Genomic DNA, 17,877 nt, shown 5'->3' with positions numbered 1-17,877 from the left:
ATTAGAGAATCAGCGTTGGCCCAGTGCTCTCAGATAGATCCCAAGCCCCTGGGAGTGCGGATGCACATTCGGCTTGGCTGTATCAGGCAACGGGATTTATAGCTACAAGGTGTAAGCCCCAGCCCTTCTCCAAGCAGAACCAGCTCCTGAATGTGCCCTGTGGGAATGGAGCTGTGTCCCCGTGTCCGGTCATTCCCTGGGAGCAGAGGCAGCAGCAGCTCCCATGGCTCATCCTGCTGGTGCTGATCCCAAAGAACTGGCTGAGGGGAAATGCTCTAAAGTCGTGGCTTTAGGGATTTTTTTTTCCCACTACTCCAGCCCTGTTTCAGTACCCAAGATGTCCCATGGGAGGGAAGGCTGCAGCCTTGGATAGCATGGAGGAAAGTGGAACAACCAGCTCCCCAAAGCCACCCAAATCTGGATGGAGTAGGGACCTCTCTGTGGGGCTGTGTCACCCCAAAAGTCCCCAGGAGATTCTCCTCCAAGGACTCTCCAGTCACCTCCTCCAAGGACTCTCTCCTGTCTCAGTCTGCTCCTAACCCTGCTCCATCCCTGGGATAAAGGACACAAAGGCAGCACCTGCCATTTCTGCCTTCTTGGTCCATGCTCTCCCACTGGATACCACCAACCTCCTGAGCTCCTCTATGTGAAGAGCAGATTTTAAAGCCCTGCAGATTTTACAGACTGTCTGTCTGCAGCCCACGCTGTATTTTGGGAGCTCTTGATCAAGTACAACCAAACAGGAGCTGCTATTTAAAAACCCTCCAGAAGCACTGGGGAAAAAAAAGCGGCTGGGCCTTTATCCATGGCCTTGGGGCAGCTGAGGAGGTAAATTGTGCTGGTGAATTATAAATAATGACACTAAATAATAAATATCTCCAGAGCATAAATAAAGAGCCAGAGATTTGGATGGGAAAATGGTCTAAAAGGGCACTGTGGAAATGTTTTGGAGGCAGCAGCCAGTTTGTGGGGATGGAATGGCACCTCCACCCCAGTGGAGAGGTGCCTCAATGGAGACCAAATTCCCACTCCTTGCTGGGATATCCTGATTAAATCAAACTGACTCTGCAACAGAGGAGCTGCTGGAAGAAAACTGAGGCTCCTGCTTTCCAAAAGCAGCTTTTGAGGCACTTAAAAAGGGAGGTTTTGCACCAGAGCCAACCCTGGTTGTGGCTGTCAGCGCTGCCAAATGGATTTTCCACTGCCACATCCTTTGTGGGGAGGGAAAAGCACTGGGGCTGCTGTGGGAAGGAGAGGGACTGTGGGGCTCAGGGGACTGTGGGGCCATGGCAAGGCACCAGCAGCACCTGCTCAAACTGCCACTGCCCCCCAGATCCCACCCCCGGCCTCCACGTGCCACAGCATCCCTTCCCCAGCAGGGACAGTCAAGCAGGAAAACTCGCCCCCAGCCACACTTGGAGATGACAAAGTCAGCCCAAATTCCAGCCAAGAGGGGAGAGACATTCCTGCCTCTGCCGGATTTCTGATATGCAAACCCTCCTTGGATATCCCTCAAAATCCTGTGCCAATCCAGAGCTCTCTGCTCCCAAATCCCATCACTGCTGTGGGGAGCTGATATCCCCCAAATCCTGTGCCAAACCATTCCTCATCCTGGCATGCCTGGAGCTTCCAAACCCCACCATTTCCTTGGGGAGCTGTTATCCCCCAAATTCTGTGCCACCCATTCCTGATCCTGGCATGCTTGACACTCCCTGCTCCCAAACCTCACAATTTCCTTGGGGAGCTGATATTCCCCAGATTCTGCGCCAACCATTCCTGATCCTGGCATGCTCCCTGCTCCCAAACCCCATTCCCCACTTCCTTGGCGAGCTGATATCCCCTAAATCCTGTGCCAACCATTCCTCATCCTGGCATGCCTGACACTTCCTGCTCCCAAACCCCACCATTTCCTTGGGGAGCTGATATCCCCCAGATCCCGTGCCAACCATTCCCGATCCTGCCATGCCTGCAGCTCCCTGCTCCCAAACCCCACCACTTCCTTGGGGAGTGAGGCCTGGGGACACTGCCACCCACACCCCCGGGGTGATCCAGGTGTGCTCTGGCAGAGAAGGAGGGGCTCACCCGGGAGATGCCGACGATCTGCTCGGCCGGCAGGAGGCTGATCCGCATGAAGCACGACTCGAAGCGCACGTCCTCCTTCTCCAGCAGGTCCTTGCCCTGCAGCAGCGTGACGTGCAGGGCGGCCGCCCTCGCGTCGTACTCCATGCACACCTCCACCTGCCCCACGGTGAAATCCTGCCCGAAGTTGTTCCCGATGGACGAGATGGAGTTGAGCGAGTCGGCCGAGATGGATTTCCTCAGGGGGCCGTAGTGGGCCAGGCCCAGGTCTCTGCCCATCAACTCCAGGCTGCCCAGCTCCTGGATGCTCTCCAAGGTGTCCTCTGCCCTCAGGCTGCTCTTGCGGGACGAAGAGCTCCGGCCTGGAGCCCGCTGCGAGCCCGGGGCCAGCCCTCGCTGCCGGGGAAAGGAGAGCAGGCGCTGCCATCCATCCCATCCCAATCCTATCCCTCTGTGCCCAGCAGGACAGCTGGGATTCTATCCCATCCCAGTCCCAAGTCTCCGTGCAGAGCAGGACAGCTGGGCTTCTCCTATCCCATCCCAATCCCATCCCATCCCTCCATGCCCAGCTGGACAGCTGGGCTTCTCCTATCCCATCCCAATCCCAATCCCATCCCTCCGTACCGAGCAGGACAGCTGGGCTTCTCCTATCCCATCCCAATCCCACCCCTCCGTGCCAAGCAGGACAGCTGGGCTTCTCCTATCCCATCCCAATCCCAATCCCATCCCTCCGTACCGAGCAGGACAGCTGGGTTTCTCCTATCCCATCCCATCCCATCCCAATCCCAATCCCATCCCTCCGTACCGAGCAGGACAGCTGGGCTTCCCCGGCGCCTCCTTGGACACATCCCGGCCCCTGCCTGGCCTCAAGCTGCCGCGGCAGCGAGCCCGGATCTACCCGCAGCTCCCGGCTCCAGCCATCCTCCCAAAGCTCCAGCAGCACCAGGCTGCTGCCTGTGGCCGTTCCACCCCGCCAGGGGATCCAGGAGATGCTCCCACCCCTCCGGCATCCCGCAAAGGGAAGGAGACAGAGGCAGCTTCCCCCTTACCTTGCTCCTGATGTCCGGGCACGCCGCTCCGTACTTCTGCTCCAGGTACCGGTAGTCATAGTTGGGGAAGGGGGAAGGGGCCGGGTAGCTCCCGGAGCGCCACAGCTTCCACAGGTTGATGGCTGCGATTCCCAGCAGCGCCAAGGCGCCGGCGGCGTAGAGCCCGATCTCCCAGCGCGGGGGGCTGGAGGCCACTGCGGGGACAGGGGGACAAGGGGACAGGGGCTGGTCACCACCCCGGCAAGGAGTCTCAGCCTCGGCTCCAAGCTCCGGGCCGAGGAGGGGATAAACGCAGCTCCCAGCCGGGTCGGGCAGAGGCTCTGCCAGCCAGAAATGCCAGCCCTGCCTCGGCTTTGCCGGGAGATGAAGTTCTCCTGTGCTCCCGCTCCCAGCGAGTGGCCGTGTCACTCCCCAGGCGCCCTTTGCTCTGTCCCACCGGCAGATGTGCCCAGCGCACATCCGCATCGCCCTCGGCCCAGGCAAAGCCGGGAGAAGGGAAAAACCAAAGGGAAAAGCTGCGGGAAACAGGCAGAGAGCCCCGCGGGGAGGGAGCGGCGGGCTGGGCTGCGAGCGGCTCCTGCTGCATTGCACCAGCCTCCATCGCCGCCGCGCCGAACCGGCACCGAGCGCCCCGTGCGACACCGGAGGGACGGGGACAACGGGAGAGAGAGCGGGAAACGGGAAAGAGAGCGGGAAACGGGAGGAGGATTCCTCATCCCGGAGTCCCCCGGCAGCCCCGCGCCGCAGCGCTCCCGCTGCCTCCTCCGGAGCCGGAAAAAGCCCGAAGCCAGGCTGAACTCCCACATCGCACCCGAGCGAAAGGACAACCTGCTGCTCCCCCCAGCCCTCCTCCAGCAGGAACAGCAGAAGGAGCTGAGCATTCCCAGCCAAAGCGAATTGGATCCCCGGAGCAGCCCACGGGGAGCTCCGAGGTTAAACATTGGGATGGGACCCGGCTCCTGCTTCATCCAAAGCCCTGAAGGGCTCTGCTCCATCCCTGCATCCCTGCCAAGGATGCTGTGGGAAGCAGTTGGAGGTTTCCCGTGCCAGAGCTCCCAGGCTCCTGCTATGGTGGAGGGGCAAAATTTGGAATGAAAATAAAAATAGCAGAATAATCTTTTACTGGCTCCTACCTCTGAGGAACTCCTAGAGCAAATCCCTGGAACTGGAACTTGCTTCCCCCTCATCCCTGCCTGTTTCTGAGGGCTGAGCGCTCAGGTTGGAAAACTTGGAGGTTTTAAGGGTTTTACCCTTGCTTTAGGAAGCAAAACCCAGCGGGCACATGGAGCAGAGGGTTCTCCCCATGGAAAGCAGCGAGGACCAGCCCCAAAACGACCTCGGTGTGAGCGCCAGCAGCTCTGCCCCGAACCCTTCCCGGCTCCCTGGGGAGGACTCACCGCTGAAGCGGGATCTGCTCACGTGCCCGGTGTCCATGGCAAACGCTCCCTGCGAGGGGACAGCCTGGAATGCGTGAGACACGGCACACAGCGTCAGGAGGAACGGGACAACTCAAAGGTCCAATGCCTGGTGGTTTTCCAGCAGGGACGCTCCATCACTTCTCCCCCTCCATCGCTCCCGGCCCTGGCTCCTCTCAGGCACCGGCAGGAACTGCAGGAGGGACGGGAACGCTTGGGAAGGGGCAGAGCCGCTCCATTTACCTCGGGAGCCTCTAAACAGGCAGCATTCCCAAGCTCCCTGTGTGTGGCATCCCTCCTCCAGGAGCACTCCAAGCCCTTTGCTGCTTTTCCAGCTGAAACCTTCCTCTGCCTCCTGCAGTCTCCCAGCCTCTGCCGAGGTTTGCCCTAGGCTCAGCTGAGGGGGGCAGCCCCATTCCTCCATTTTGGGGTCACTGAGGGGTTTAGGGGATGTGGTTCCCAAGGAATCAGCTCCTGCAGTGGGAAAGCTCTGTTGCCTTCCCCCCCAAAAAGGGTTTTTCACAGTCAGGTCAAAAGGAATTTGCTCTCCCAGGCAGATCCCAGCACAGGCACCAGGGATGCTGAGGGGGATTTGCCCAAGCCAGCTACTCCTGCTGTGAAAAGGGGGGTTTGGAATCCCTAAAAACACCCAACAAGCAAATCCAAGGATTTGCTGGAACTGAGCAGCACCCCCTGTTCCCTGGTATCCGTGCCAGGGAATCACAGACCATGGGAGAGCTGTGAGATCCCACAGAACCCCGCGGGGACACAACCTCAGCACTGCACCTAAACCCCCCACACCTCCCTCTGAGCCCCCAGCCCTTCCCCAGAATTCCCAAAGCCCACTCAGGGAGCTGGCCTGGCCTCAGGCACTGCATGGGGGTGATCAACTCCCCCCAAAACCACCCAGGCTTGGACTTTAAAGGGCAAAAGTGGGAATTTCAGGGCATGGATATCAGCTGTGCTGGCCTGGCCCCCTCTGCAGGGGCACAGAGCCCATGCCTGGGATAGCAGGAGGAAGGGGAGCCCTGACTGTGACCCGAAGTGACAGCAAGGCTGGGATGGGGCTGGGAGGTTCCTCCCTCTGGCACAAACCTCCCTGTGCAATGGATAAATTCCCAGCCCTGCCCTGGCTGGGAACGTGCTGAGTTCATGTCATGGCCTGAGCTCAGCTCAGGGCCCACTTTGCTGTTTAGAGCTGAAAATTGACATTTTCACAGAGCAACGTGATGGAGATTTACTCTAAACTGCCTCTTTTTCTGCCCTGAAAAGCCCCTGTGCCCAAGAAAGGTGCTCTGATCCTCTCCTTGCTTCCCAATTATTTTAATATGAGAACAGCAAAGTTTACAGGACTGACTTTCCCTGCTGGAGGACAAACATCTCCTTTAAACCCCCTCCATCTCTTCCCAATTTCCTCTGGAAATTAGAAGGAATTCATAATTTTTCTTTCCTTTCAGAGCTTCTCTCCCCCAAACCTCCCTCTCTAATGAGCTCTAAGCAGCAAGTTAAGCAGATTTCCAAGGCATCACCTGGAAAGAGACTGCAGTGCTCAGCACTGGGATGAAACCCAGAGGTATTTTCCTATTAGGAAAACAGCATCAATCTCTCCTGAGTGAGGAAACGGGGGTGGAGGTGCTCAGGGAAGGATTTATGGCTTTTTTTTTGTTAACTGAGCTCTTCCCTAGAGCGTTGCACCGAGCTGCTCCAACACCCCCCTGACCTGCTGCTCAAATCCCTGGGAAATCAAGCGTGAGGCATTGGGAAGGGAAGAGGCACGGCTCTCCTGCTGCTGGCAGCACAGGGATTGATGGGTTTTTCACCCCTAGACCTCAGGATCAGGCTGCAGAGCCCTGGTTGGGGGTGCAGAGCCTCAGAAAGGGGTGCAGAGCCCTGGTTTGGGGTGCAGAGTCCTCTCCATCCATCCCAACACCCCAGGGCCAGGGCAACTTAATTTTCCCTAGGAGCTGCTGCAGAGCTCAGGTCCCTTTCCCTGCTTGGAGGGACAATAAAACAGCTCAAGGGGGGAGCCATAAACAGCACCAAAGCACCTGTCCCCCCAGAAAAGGGGTCCCCCAGCCTTCACGGGGCTGTCACCTCACTGCTGCCAAGGCCACAGGCACAGACACCCCAAGTGCTGTTCCCAAAGCACCTGGGGAGCCTGGCTGTGACCCCCCGAGCACGCTGCAGTCCCCAAACACCCCAGCCCGGGTTCCAGCGCTGTCCCTGCCCATCCTCGCTGCCTGTCCTGCCCCGGGGCCGGAGCGCTGGGCCCGGGCTGAGCTCAGCTCGGTGCTGCCGGTCCCGCAGCGCTGCCCTGGCCAGCCCAGCCCGGCTCCAGCCGCAGGGCACACCAGCGGCACGGATGGAGTTTGCTCCTGGCACCCACAGAGACGCACCCCAAACTTGCCAAAACAGGATTTGGGCTCTGCTGTCACCCACAGCCCCCCAGGGGACACATCCCACCCAAACCGGGCCCCCCGCGCTTTACCTGGACAGGTACAAATCCTCAGGGATCTGCGGGGCATCCGCCGAGCTGGGTCCGCTCCCTCGGGCCGGGGGGGACCCTGCGAGCCCCGGGACCGGCGCTGGGCACCGGGCAGAGCCCCCCGCGCCGCCCGGGGGTCCCCAGCTCAGCCCCGGGATCCTCGGGTGGCCCCAGCCCCGGGATGCTCCGGGGGTCCCTGCGGGTGCAGAGCCAGCCCGGGATCTGGGATGTATCCGGGATGCTCCCGGCGGTGCGGGACCCGGAGCGGCTCCGCTCCCTCGCCCAGCCCAGCCCGGGGCGGAGCCGCCGCTCACCCGTGCCATGAGCTGGGCGGGCTCTGCGCTCGCCGGACCCTCCCCGGGGCTGGGCCCAGCCCGGCCCGAACCCCCCGGCAGAGCCCGGGGACCCAGGGGGGCTCTCGCTCTTTGCCTGCCAGGCTCACAGCCTTCCTGAGCAAGCTGCCATTAAAAAACCTACAAAATTTACTCCAAATCCCTACAAACGCACCCCAAATCCCAGCCAGGAGTGAGGAGGGACAATGTCAGATCCCCCATCCCACACCAGACACCCTCTGCTGTGCGCTTGGCCATACCAGGCTCCCCCAAATCCCCCTTTCCAGGGACTCCCTGGTCCATCCCAGTGCATCTCCAGCTGCTCCTCCCTATGGACCCTGACGAGTGTTTCTCCCCATGTCCCCTCCCCGTGTCCCTCAAGGGCTGCAGAGCCCCTTGGGGTCTCTGGATCTCCACCCCAAAGCCAAATCCTTGGGGTCTCCCTCATCCCAAACAGCTCCAGCTGTGTGTCCCTCCTGCCATGGGGACACCTGGGGCTGTCCAGCAAGCTCTTGGCTTTGGATCTTCCTAAGAAAAACTATCAGATCCCTCTCCCTCTGCAGCAGAAAGTGGAAGCTTTTGGGATCTGGTCCCCAAAGCCCCTCAGTGTGGCTCCATGCCCACCACACCACCGCCATTGGAAAGATTGTGCCTTCACACCCCCCTGTGGGATCTTCCCTTTCCCTCATATCCATGGCTTCTGCCACATCACCTTAATGCCAGGTGACTCCCAGGGCACCAAGGAGCAATTTCAGACAGCAGGAGAAACACTTTCCTTGGAGAAAATGGAATAATTGCGATTTTATGGGGAAAAAATACCCACACGACCTGAAAAAAGGTGGGGTCAGAGGCCATGGAGCAGTGTGACATTCCAGAGGCCCTGTAATTCCCAGGAACACCCACATCCAGCCCCGGGGCCAGCTCAGGGCTGGCTGCTGCTCCCTGCTCTGGAACGATCCAGGGAGGGCAGCACTGGAGATGCTCCAGTGATTTCCTGGCACAAGTTCATTTCCAGGGAGAAAACACAGCAAGTTTTACTGTACCAAAACACTGCCTGGGTGGGAGAGCAGCCAAGGCTCCTTTCCATCAGGCTTCCTGGCTCTTCCTCCGGGCACAGCTGGAAAAGAGCAGCAGCTGGGAAAGAGCAGGCCGTGGTCCTTCCCCACTTCCCAGAGCTCCTGTGCATCCCCAGGGATGTGGCAGGATGTCCCTCTACAGGACAGCTCGGGTCCAGCACCCTCCTGCACGGCACCTCGGGGCTCACCACTCCACACTCTGGGCAAAAGTGACCCCCAGAGCTGTTCCAGACGGGATTGGGTTCCAAACCACAGGCTGAGGTTTGGAAATTTCCAAGCTGGGCACCTGGATTCACCCAGCCTCAAACAGACACCAACTCACCTATTAAAACCCCTCCTTTTTAAAGCCAGCACTTACCTTTGGGCAGCTCTCCATGAAATCAGTGTGACCACAGGTGGGATTCCTGCTCCAGGTGGGCTGGACACTCCTGAGTGTGGAAGCAGGAGCTGGCACCTCTGCTCTCCCACAGGGAGGGTCCCATTTTAGGCCACACCAAACGTTATTCCCATGAGGAATCTTGGCTTCCTTCAACCTCCCCCCTATGAGGCTGCTTTGAGCACTGCTGCCAGGTGAACACAAAAGGATTCCTAAACCCAGGTGAGTTTGCACTGAGCAGAGCTCACCTTTTTCCCTGAAAATCTGGACACGTTCCTTACCTCAAGGCCCAGCACCCATCTACCCATCCTGTGTGCTGGAGGGGACACAGCCCAGGCCCCCTCAGCCCCCTGGCTCTGTGTGTGTGAGGTGACAAGAGAGGACCCCCAAAGGACACACTAGCACTCAGAACTGCATGGGCAGGATCCAGACTGTCCCTGGGATCCCCTGGATGCACACAGATGAGTCAGTGGTTCATGTATGAGGTCAAAGCTCCTGCATCTTTCTGGATGTTCCTCACCAGGTGCTGCCAGCGCAGGTAAGTGGCCCTTTGGTGGGAGAGGGGTGCAGTGACAAGTCCCCCTGTGTCACCTGGCCACCTCCCCAGCTGGGGATTCCCAACTTCCCACTTTTTACTGGTGGAAAGCATTTGAGACACTAAAGCTGGGAGAAATGCAGATGTTGGCAGTCATTCCAGTAGAGGACAAAACCAGATTAAAAACCCAGACATGTGCTGGGCAGCAGGTCTGCAAGCTCTGCAGGAAGTTTGGGGTTGCACTCTTGGAATTGTACTGTGGTGTTTGTGCCATTTTCTCCTGGACAAACACTTCCCTGAAAAGCAGCCAGATTGGATTAGGCAGTGTCAGGGTGACGTCAATGCCCGGGACAGCGACGCGAGGGCTCGAGCAGAGGGGACAGAACCCGTGTGGATCAGTGCAGCTCTCACATTCTGGAATAATGACCTGGGGAAACAAAGCAGCCCAGGCTTCCAATTCCCCTCCCAGGCTGCTGAGTCACCAGCACAAACACTGCCTGGCTCAGGATGCTCCCTGGCTGTGCCGTGCCAGGGACGTGCCTGGCCTGGGCCTGCTGGTGGCAGGGGGACAGGGATGGGGGTGTGACACTGCAGGGATCAGCCTTCCCAGAAATCCCCCACTCTGGAGCTGTCCTGGAAGGAACAGGGCAGTGACAAAGGGTGGCAGAGCCTGATGTGCTCCTGTCAGACCCCAGAGCAAACCCCCTGCAGCAAGGACAAAGCAAAGAACTCCAGACTGATGGGACACTCCCGGTTTCTGCTTGTGACACATTTTACTCCGCAGAGCAAAGGCAGGTTGGCCTTTCTCACTTCACCTTCCCTTACATTTAAGAGATGACCGAGACTAAAAGAGAAATTAAAAATAAGAGCTAAGGAGAAGTTGTCAGTCTCCCCAGAGCTGGGACACACCACCCACGTGCTTCAGGCTGCTCCAGGATGCTGGAAGTCAGAGGGATGCCCCGTGCAGGGGCTGGAGCAGCAGTGCAGTGTGGTACATCCTGTGCAAGGAACGCAGCTTGGCCACACGTCCCCATGTACCCGTGGTCACCCCATCCTCCTCCTAAGCAGCTCCAGGGAGTTCCAGCAGGAAGAACAGAATTCATTTCCCGTGCTTGGTCTCTGTACACTCCAAAACAAGTGTTCCTAATGCCCAAAGGCCCCACGGAGCTCTGGGTTCCCTGGGAATGGAGCAGCAGATCCCTGTGTGCCGTGCTCCCAGCCCCATCTCCACAGCTGGATCCCAGGCAGGCACACAGCACCGGGGGGAGGCCCTGCCCCGTGTGCAGGCTCAGCACTGACCTCCCCCACACACATCTCCTCTGGCCCTGCCCTGGTGACACGAGGAGAGAGGGGGCTGTGCCAGGGCCATCCTCCCCGTGAGGATTCCCACACGCTGGAACGCTAACAAGGACAATGAGGAGTTAGGTAGGATAAGGTTTGGGCTGTGCACCAGGGCACCACGAGTTGCTGTCAGCCCCGTGTCCGTGCTCAGAGCTTCCTCTCCCGCAGCTTGCTCCCGTCAGGCTCCTCCAGCAGGGCTGAGTGTCCATCGCCATTGCTCAGGCATTTGTCCTTGTCGTGCCTGTGCTCCTGCCTGTGCTCCTGCTTCTGCCGCCGGATCTCCTTGTAGCGCAGGGTGATGTCCCTGCAACACACACAGCACACGGCTCCAGCCTGCAGGAGAGCACCAGGGAGCCTCTCTGCACCGAGCTGCTGGGGATAACAACTCACTGGAGCCTCTGGCTGGGCATTGCTACCACTGCCGATGGCACTGATTCACTGGCACTTTGTGTTTCTGGCTGGTGTCCCGGCTCTTCCCACCTCTTCCAGAGCACAACAGCCAATCCTGCAGGAGCAGCCACTGCTGCCCCCTCCACACAGCATTGCACTTCAAACAGCTGTGGAATGATTTGGGTTGAAAGGGATCCTAAAGCCCATCCCCTTCCACCCCCTGCCATGGGCAACCTTCCACTATCCCAGGCTGCTCCATCCAACCCGGCCTTGGACACTTCCAGGGATCCAGGGGCAGCCACAGCTTCTCTGGGCAGCCTGTGCCAGGGCCTCAGCCCCCTCATTTTTCCCCACATCACACCTAACCCTGCTCTCTGTCAGTGCAGAGCCATTCCCCCTTGCCCTGTCCCTCCAGTCCCTGATACGTGCAGAGCCATCTCCCTTTGTCCTGTCCCTCCAGCCCCTGATGTGCAGAGCCCCTCTCCAGCTCCCAAAACTGGAAGGCTGCTAATTCCTTAGGCCCTGTGCAGCTTCTTTCCATGATCCAGACAGGAAGCTGCCAGGATCAGGCCCAGGGAGCTCCCTGTTTATTCCAGAACCTGCAGCCACCCAGGAGAGCTGTGCTCTCTCCCCAGGCACTCCCAGGGGGCACATTTGAGGATGGGGGTTGAACAAATCCTCCCAAACCCCAGCTGCAGCCCACTCACCGGATGAAGAAGCGCCAGGCTGTCCAGGTGAGCACCAGGATAATCCCCAGGATCCAGCACTGGGTGATGTAGAAGGGCAGGGAGAGGGTGAGCGTGTAGGGGTCATACTTGACCACGATCAGGAACTCTGTGGCAGTAATAGCAGCAACCAGCCAGGCCTGCTGGCCCAGCTTCTTGTGGAACTTCCTGCAGGGGAAACACAGACAAGAACATCTCATTGCTGTACAACTGGGGATGTGGAGAAATCAGCACAAAAACACAGCTGGGGCAGGGATTTCATTCAGCTTGGCACAGTCCTACATGTCTAGTTCAGATCACACACGCACTAAGGCTCTGCAGGATGATACTTTCATGCTGGTGTTACTTCAGTTTCCTCTCAGAGGCTCTAAAAGCAAGAAAAGTTAACCTTCACCACCACACAATGCAGGAAGTGTCCCCATTCCCAGGTAAATAAATCCACATGAAACAATTCTCTGACCAGCCTGAGACCAGCTGATGTTCAGGGTATGGTTCCAAACAGGAGCTTCTCACACACCAGGCCCAGAGCAATATTTGACACCCAAGTGGAATTCAAGCTACACCAAACCATCCAAATACACTGGGAAAAAATATGGAATAAATCAAATGTAGGTGAGTGCTGATGCAGAGGGGATGAGTGCATTCCTTCTTAAAAGGTATCCTGCCTGGATGAGCTCAGATGAAAGGGCTGCAGAAACTGCTCCAGGTGGTGACAGATTAAATGGGCAGAGACCAGCCCTAACCCACAGGCAGAGAGATGAAAAGAGAAGCAGCAGATCTCTCACAGGGAATTCCAGTTTCTGGGATGATGAGGGCAGCTTTGTGCTCTGCTGGGCTGCCTCCTCCTGTGCCATCCTTTCCCTGACAACAGAATCAAAGATAACCCCAACACAAGAGCTGGGCAGCCCCTAAGGCTGCCGAGGAAGAGAGTTGGTTTCCTGCCCTAATATTCAGGAAAGATGTGAAAGATTTTTCTTGTGAAGAAGGAGATAAAAACTCGTGGGCTTGATGCAGACTCCTTGGAGGTGAGAGGAAGACTCCATGAGGAATGTGTGACTAGGTCAATGCTACAAATGCATCAAGACACTCCTGGCCAGGAACATTTCACACATCCAGTCCTCAGGAACTCTGAGGCAGTGAGTGGTGTGTGAGGGCTGGAGAAAGCCTCACCCCTCTCCTGGGGCTGTCACAATTCCAGGCACTACATTGTCACCATGCTCAGCCCAAGGTCCTGCAAGCAAAGCCCCACAACTGCCTGCAGATACTCAGAATGCTGAATAGGAAGAAGAATTCTTCATGTTGGAATTTCACTGCTTTCTAGACCCAGCATTGCAGGGCTGGCTGAAGAGACCTCCTCAGTTCATCCCAGACAATCCCAGCACCACTAGCCGAGGCAGTGAGCCACGTTTTTGTCAAGGAAGGGCAATGGAATATTCCAATCTTTGAGCATTAAGAGTTTCCAAAAGGAAAAGGTCAGCAAGGTTTCCCATGTGATGTAAGCCAGGAGCCTCTGGTACAGCCTGCTCTTCCCAGCAGGAATAATGCACTGACTTTTGTAAATACAGCCATGGAACAAATCATTCTTCCCCTGCTCTTCCCCTACAACACCATGGGAAGAATCCTGAAGGATCCTTGGCTTGAAATGACGTGCAAGTGAAGCTTGCAGATCCTCTCTGCCAGGATGGCCTGGAATGCAGGAAGGGATTACAAAACCCTCTGCAGAGAAGGTGCCAGGTAAGAGCTCAGCTCTGCCCTTCTGCAGGAGCAGCCTAATGTCAGCTCTGGGGGGCATCAAGCAGAGCCAGGAGCCCCAGGATGTGAGGGCAGTCACCTCCCCCAGCAGGAGGTGGTGGCAGTGACAGGGATGCACAGTTGGGATGAGCTGCTCTGGCTTGTGGAAAGAACAACAATCAGAGCCAGGGATGAGGCACTGGCCAGGGATGACTCTCCCAAATTCCTGTGTTATGCCACATGGTTGACAGAGGGCAAAGGAGCTTTTCCAACCCCAACACAAGAAGATGAATGGTGCTAAGGAGAGGAGCTCAGCAGCAAGGCAGAGACTCTTCTTACCTGTGAGTTGGAGGCACGTCCCAAACCAGTAGGTCCAGCACCAAGGGCAGGGCATCCTGCCCCTGAGGAATGTCCTGAATTCCGACTAAGCAATGTGGGCTGGCCCTTCTTCCCAGTTCTAGGAGTCAAAGCCTTGCAAGGGAAACTGATCTTCAGACCATGTTGGAACCCTAAATTCTGAACACAGACACTTTGTTGTGTTGGTCAGCGACAGACAATGAACACCCCTGGAAGCCAGGCGGTGCCTCAGGCTGAGGATGTGGGCTCAGGCAGGTTGTGACATTAAAAGAAAAGGTGATTTTGAGAACAAAGCTTTCTCAGCTCTCACATGGTCTGCAGAAACAAAAGCAGCGAGGACAAATATGATGCTGAGGTGGGAACGGTCTCGAGTACATGCACTGCTGTGTGTGGTGCCTCACCTGCAGCACACCCTGCTACCCAGGGCCTCTGACCGGCAAGAGGATGCCAGGAGAGCTCCAGAGGGCCAGGGGGAAGAAAGCTCAAGGAAAGAAGTGCCTTTAAGAATAATTTTTTTAGTCTGGGCCCTGATGTCCCCAGGGGGCACATCCAAGGACTGCAGTTCCTGGCTCTGGTCTGGAATCGGAGCGCAGCGCTCTGCCCACGAGCCAGGGGCACTCCAGCTCATTTCCACATTCCCTTCTCCACAGAGACATCATCTACCAGACACTGAGGTTAACACAGTGCACACACAATGCCCTTAACAACAGCTGCTCTCTGACCAGGGGCAGTGAGAGTGGTACCTCTGGAACAAAGGAACACGGAGCGGATGCTTTGGGATTAGGCCTTGTTGTCCCTGACAAGCTGAACTGAACTGGTGCCCGAGATGGATGCCAGCAAGCTGGAGCAAGTTCAAAACAAAGCACGTGGAGCTTGACATGGCAAGTACAGAGAGGAGGGGCTTACGGGTCGTCCATGAAGTCGTAGATCTCCCTCATGGCCACTCCTCCCACGTTGACAAAAAACACCAGGCGTAGCAGCACCAGGTAGTGTTCAGGGGGCATCCACAGCACAAACTTCAGGTAAAACGTGTTCAGCTCTGCCAATAAAAACTGGGAGGGGGGGACATTGGAATTACATTTGGAAAATACCACTGGATGGAGCCTGGAATCCCCTCTCTCTCTGAATGGCGCCCCCTGTGCAGGTCTCAGCATCTCTGATTGAACCATCAGCACCCACCCAAAACTTGGTTTTTAAACATTTCCTTTACTTTGGAAGAGGCACTAAAAATCACAACAAAAAGCTGAACAAGCAGTACCCTCAAATTTCAACTAAGGTTTTGAACTTCAAACCAAGAGGCCAAAGTACCTGCACAAACACTGAGGGCACATCCCAAAAGCACAGCTTTTCCTTTCCCTGCCGTTCGAAATCCAGCTGAGGGAGCCCCACCATAACAAGAGGCAGAGCTGCACATCCTGGGGGGGCTGGGCTGGGTTGTTTTTTCTCAGTTATATAAACTCACCCTCAAAGACAACTTGGGAAAGTTGATTACAAATTAAGAGCAAAATGTTCTCTCCAGCAGCTGCCCTGGCAATGTGCTTAAGGGAGCAGAGAGACACCAGATTGTCACTTCAAAAGAAGTGATAACAAAGGGCATTAAGCCTTGCTGAAACCCAAGGAGTGAGCCAGAACCTGAAGCTGCTTGGAACCTGTCAGCTGAAGCTGAGATGTGCTAAAAGAAACATAATCCCACAGTTCAGTAAGAATTCACTGGGATCTCTGTTACAGCAGCACCTAAACCCCCATTTCTTCAGGGTGCAACCAGCAACCTTTAGGGGAAACATCTATTTTATTTATATTATACTCTTTCAGTCCTCCCACAGAGCAGGCCTGGTGTGCAATGTGAGTTTGGCCAATGTGTCCTGCAGCAGGAATCAGGTGCTGGGAGTTTGTTCTGGCAAAACACAGAGTTCTGTCCTGTGCCACTGAACCTGGTTCATGCCCAGTGCCCCTGGATCACCACCAGTGTCACGGGGATGGATTTAGTTAAATTTCACAGCTGCTGGGCTGAGATAAGTTTGAGTTGCCCAGAGCAGAGTCAAGTGACATCCCATGGATGGCCAAAGTCCCCTGGCTGGCAAAGGGGCAGAAATGGGAAAAGGGAAGGGTAAACTGGGCAGTTTAAATGCCTGTCAGTCATGTGGGCGACAAGTTCAGCTTCACAGGCACTGGTATGAATTTCAGATGCTGCATTCCCAGCATAAAACAATTCCACCCACTCAGGTGCTGTGTGTGCAGTGAAGTGTTTAAAAAAAAATTCTAGGAGAACTGAATGATTTAGGCAGATCTGTACCTCAGGAGAGAGTTCAGAGGAGCCAGAGGCCTTGGATACAGCCCCTTCCAGCTGTAATGTGACCTGCAGCTGTATAAAACTGAGGGATTGGAGCTACTTTCACCCACAGCCAGTGCTTTGGGGAGCAGCACCTTGCTGAGAACCCAAAGATCCCACTTCATAGTGCTCCCACTGCCAGAACAGTGGGCAGCAAGCAAGGACAGCCCTTTCTGCAGTGCATCTGTCACCTGTCCCAGAGACATGGACACAACCCCCTGTTCTGCGGGATTGGGAAGGGATCCCTGCTGGCCTCAGCTTCAGGAACATGCCCAGGGCTGCAGCCTGAGTGGCAGGACCTGGAGGAGGGGACAGGAGGGCCAGAGAGGTGTCCTCACCACAAAGATGATGCCACAGACAGCGAGCCACCTGCGCAGGCTGGAGGCTGGCTTCCACTCAAACTTCACCCAGCTGTAGGGGGTGAACTGGAACACAATCCTCTTCATCTTGCCCCTGGAAAAAAGCAAAATAACCACTGCCTGAAGGGAAAGCAGGCAAGAGGCATCTGCCAGAGTTTCCATTTGAGACACCAGTTCATATATGCAAAATGCCTCCGTTTACTCCATTAAAATCACAACTTAATGAGATTAGCTCTGAGCTTGTTATTTTAATTATCAATTTAAGCTTTAATATACTACACCCACTGTTGTAAGCAGTTCTGCTCTGCTCAGCAAAGACACTACAGAGCACCATGGGTCATTACTGGTACACAACTACAAGGGATTTATTAAATTTTAATTCCCAGTGTCCCAGTTCCTGTGAAGTTCTGGTTACTAGGGAATGCAAAAAGACCAAACAGATCCTTGCTGTGAATGGGAGCATGATGCCAACTTGGATTCCTGCTCTTCCTTAAACCATTTCATCAAATAAGCTCATTTCCCCAGGATGCCCTCAGTCCCAGCCATCAGGCAATGTTTGGGACACACAGGTGGATTTCCAACAATGCCATTCACAAGGTGAATAAAACTCTCCAACAAACCTCCAGTAAGTCACGGATTCTGGAGCCACCTGGGAATTCTTTAATCCATATTAACCCAAACAGAACAACCAAGCTCTTGAACAGGGTCCTTTGTGCTGTGCCTGTGGAGTTCCCTCCTCCCCAACTTACTTGTAGGTTGGAATGTTCCAGAGCCCTTGCCACTTGTAGGTTTTCAAGGAAAGCCAGGACAGGGTCTTCATCCCACAGTAAATTCCTAACCCGTTACATAAGATCACATCCATTATCCACTGGAAGGAGAAACACAGGAATGATGCTGGGGAAGGAACACTAGGACTTGGCAAAGGGAATCACTACAGCACAGCCCTGCATTCCAAGGAGTGGGACAGAGTGTTAATTCCACAGGTTTTCTGAAGGTTAAATAGCTTGGCTTGATGTCTCTTATAATGCACTGACTTTTGAAAACACAGCCATGGAGCAAATGACTCCAAGCTTGGGTATTCCCCAAAATCCATCCAAACACAGACCCAGAGCTGTGGGCACTGACTGCAGGGAATTCTGATCGCTCTGGCACCAACTCAGACCTCACAGGAAAATAAAACACAATTTTAAAAGGGTTTCCCTTTAAGCTCACACCAAGTTTTGCCTTTCTCTGAATTTCAGACTTTATTGCTTTATTGCTTTTATTTGCTATAGAAGCAAATATTTGAAAATGTTCAG

General features: G+C 55.8%; 2 protein-coding genes across 5 annotated transcripts in view; both read right to left on the bottom strand.

Moving 5' to 3' along the window:
• SYT12 (synaptotagmin 12) overlaps nucleotides 1-7,259 on the bottom strand; it is a 49,830-nt gene extending 42,571 nt beyond the window's left edge. For 2 of the 4 annotated variants that reach the window (XR_009114532.1, XM_058025405.1), the window contains exons 1-4: nucleotides 7,032-7,259; nucleotides 4,526-4,756; nucleotides 3,129-3,322; nucleotides 2,083-2,475 (exon numbers count right to left, since the gene is read on the bottom strand). Coding sequence is in view for 3 of the 4 variants with exons in the window: in XM_058025405.1 (XP_057881388.1) it covers nucleotides 2,083-2,475; nucleotides 3,129-3,322; nucleotides 4,526-4,562 (624 nt within the window). In the remaining variant the exon portion in view is untranslated. The remainder of the gene's footprint in view (nucleotides 1-2,082; nucleotides 2,476-3,128; nucleotides 3,323-4,525; nucleotides 4,757-7,031) is intronic. The other 2 variants (XM_058025406.1, XM_058025407.1) reach the window with 2 other exon arrangements.
• Nucleotides 7,260-10,101: 2,842 nt separating this feature from the next.
• The window catches only part of PTDSS2 (phosphatidylserine synthase 2), a 29,816-nt gene continuing 22,040 nt past the window's right edge, over nucleotides 10,102-17,877 (bottom strand). Inside the window, exons 8-12 of the mRNA XM_058026307.1 lie at nucleotides 17,329-17,447; nucleotides 16,559-16,673; nucleotides 14,798-14,943; nucleotides 11,786-11,971; nucleotides 10,102-10,992 (exon numbers count right to left, since the gene is read on the bottom strand). Of these exons, the coding sequence (XP_057882290.1) occupies nucleotides 10,836-10,992; nucleotides 11,786-11,971; nucleotides 14,798-14,943; nucleotides 16,559-16,673; nucleotides 17,329-17,447 (723 nt within the window). The 3' untranslated portion in view covers nucleotides 10,102-10,835. The remainder of the gene's footprint in view (nucleotides 10,993-11,785; nucleotides 11,972-14,797; nucleotides 14,944-16,558; nucleotides 16,674-17,328; nucleotides 17,448-17,877) is intronic.

Source organism: Melospiza georgiana, chromosome 6 (genome assembly GCF_028018845.1).
Source record: "Melospiza georgiana isolate bMelGeo1 chromosome 6, bMelGeo1.pri, whole genome shotgun sequence".
Taxonomy (NCBI): Eukaryota; Metazoa; Chordata; class Aves; order Passeriformes; family Passerellidae; genus Melospiza; species Melospiza georgiana.
The sequence above is the reverse complement of the archived record's forward strand: the minus strand, read 5'-3'. Positions and strand labels throughout refer to the sequence as shown.